General features: G+C 38.5%; 1 protein-coding gene across 1 annotated transcript in view; it reads right to left on the bottom strand.

Moving 5' to 3' along the window:
- The window catches only part of LOC138031498 (stimulated by retinoic acid gene 6 protein-like), a 45716-nt gene that overhangs the window by 1543 nt on the left and 41673 nt on the right, over window positions 1-2500 (bottom strand). Inside the window, exons 4-5 of the mRNA XM_068879184.1 lie at window positions 1424-1584; window positions 738-858 (exon numbers count right to left, since the gene is read on the bottom strand). Of these exons, the coding sequence (XP_068735285.1) occupies window positions 738-858; window positions 1424-1584 (282 nt within the window). The remainder of the gene's footprint in view (window positions 1-737; window positions 859-1423; window positions 1585-2500) is intronic.

Raw genomic sequence — 2500 nt, 5'->3', positions numbered from 1 at the left:
AAATTTCAATCACTTTTGGTTGTAAGCATTATGCTCAGTATTGTAAACCTTACGTTTAATATTGAATTCTTGTTTTAGTGGAGGCTCCATTTGATAGGCGTTATGAGGTCATTAATTGGCCATTGTTAGTCAATGACTGGATCGCGATTGGCCAGGACGCCTTGCAGGTCAGGCTCATACATGTTCAATACGGCTGCATTAGTCATTGTACCAACAAGATGAGTGCCGTGATTTTGTTGCGTTTCACTTTAGGACGGTACCTACTAATTCAAAGGTATTTTTGCGTAGTTTAGAAATATGCCAGAAAAGCAGATTTTAACAACTGTTATTGAAATCCGTGGATAAAATTGAGGGCACTCAGGGTAACCACGTATTTTTCAAAGGTAATTGATTAAGCAACAATATTTGTAAAAAAGCCTTAAAATGGCGTTTTCGAATTGGAGCTTAATTACTTCTGAGAAATGCGTTGTTACCCCCATTTTTTAATTTCTTTTATTTATTTTTTATTTTTTTTTGGGTAACAATAGCACTTAAATGCTAAGTTCTGCTTTCCTCGCATACTTTTAAATCACGCAAAAGTATCCCTGCATTTCGAGATGCGCAGAAGGTATGGGCAATAACAACAGTAGGCACCGTCCTTAAGCAATAGATGCTCGATCCAGTCTTCTTTCCTTGCGATAGTGACGTCAAATGAAAACCTAACGCATGTGCAACGCTTATGTTATAGATTATCAAACCTTATAGCTCCGTAAATAAATCCCAGGACGGCTCCTATCAGCCTGTGATCTGTTGTAAGGCAGGCAAAAAACGGGTAGAAAAGTACTCCATAAAGAAGGACGAGCATCAGACCCTCAAAAACTAGAAACAAACAAACAACTTAAGAGTGAGACAAATTGCTCATTATCTCCAATAAAAGTTCTTTGTTACAAGAACCTTGTCTGCGAGGGCTCCCTCCACGAAAAGGCAGCGAGAATCAAATCGGTCAACTGAATGGAAGATTAAGGCAGGAAACATCTTTCCTTCCCGATCCAGTCGTTTCTCGGATTAAATTTCTTCGTGATACAGAAGTTTAGGTAAGTAAGTAAAAACCGATTAAAAAGCTGATGTTACTTAGCAGTCTTTTCATCATCAACAATATTTCCGTCATCTCGCAATCATCGATATCAGTTGAAGATGCTTCCTTTAATCAAATGTTGCCTGAGGTGACAAACACGGAAACCTGTTTTTTTTTTAAGGTTTTAAAAATCCCTCGTGACGCTCATGTGACAAGTTCAGTCAAATCTCTGACCACATGCAACTGAAGTGTTAATCAAGGATACTTAGTATCAGACTTCGACTTGTTGAAATTGCACTTTTCGTCATTTCACTTTATCAGTTTGAAGTTGCAAATTTAAAAAAAATGTATTAAAGATCCAGCAGTTACCATTTAGCCAAGGCGAGGCAGACCGGGGAATAATTCCAAAATCAATTTTAAGGAAATCTTCGAGGAAAGCTCCGATAAACAGGTTTGTACAGGTGATGGCAGTCACTCCAAAGGTTACTGTAATGGTGTATCTGTTGTGTTTGCTGAAAAAGTTGACCGGTCTGTAAAGAAAGCAAATTCAATCGGCAAACACTAAGTAAAAGGGGTACTACAGACATGTGGGTCGTTTGCATGTTACGGCATCACCACATGATGCAGAAATTTAAATAGACTATCTCGCTAAACAACAAATGAAATGTTCATGTATTTAAACTGCAGAATACATTAGAGTTCGAGACTCGAACTCGAGACTCGAACCCACAAAACTCAATTGTGAATTTAATGTTGTTTCCCATTCAGGTAATCTAAAAAACTCAAAGCATCATTTTTGTTCTTGAAAAGAGTAAAAGTATCGTCCACATACCGGAACCAAATAGTAGGCTGACTGACGCCCTTTATCACCCACTTTTCCTCAAAATCACTCATGAAAATGTTCGCCGAAACAGGATCAAGTGGAGAGCCCATTGCGACGCCATCAATCTGGTCATAGTATTGACCATCAAAAAAAGAAAACTCTTCTTTGTTGCAAACAAGAGTAAATTCTTTAGGACCTATCGGGATAATCTAGGTGGATTTGCGAGAGCATTCAGCTTATCAAGGTAAATTTCAATAGTTTCATCCGGTGGAACATTAGTGAATAGTGAACTGACATCAAAGGAACACATGAATTCGCCGTTGTGAGTGTACTGTTTGACTCATTCTGCAAAACTGAAGTTGCTAAGTTTGGGGTGCGTCTTATAACCGAGTGCGCCTTATAACCGAATAACTACGGTACCTGAAAGAGAGAAACAACAACATTAAATTCACAATTGAGTTTAAACAAAACGCTGAAATTCCATTTCTCGAACCCATAACCGTGCGATTGACACACAAGTGCCCAGCTCCCAATAGGCCATGTCACATGATCTTGTCAATCATAATGAAAAAGGGTCCTGGTACAAAATAGACAACAGAAACGCAAAGAGCGTGATGAAATTA

Source organism: Montipora capricornis, chromosome 14 (assembly GCF_036669925.1).
Source record: "Montipora capricornis isolate CH-2021 chromosome 14, ASM3666992v2, whole genome shotgun sequence".
NCBI classification, from domain to species: domain Eukaryota; kingdom Metazoa; phylum Cnidaria; class Anthozoa; order Scleractinia; family Acroporidae; genus Montipora; species Montipora capricornis.
This window is presented reverse-complemented; position numbering and strand designations above follow the sequence as displayed.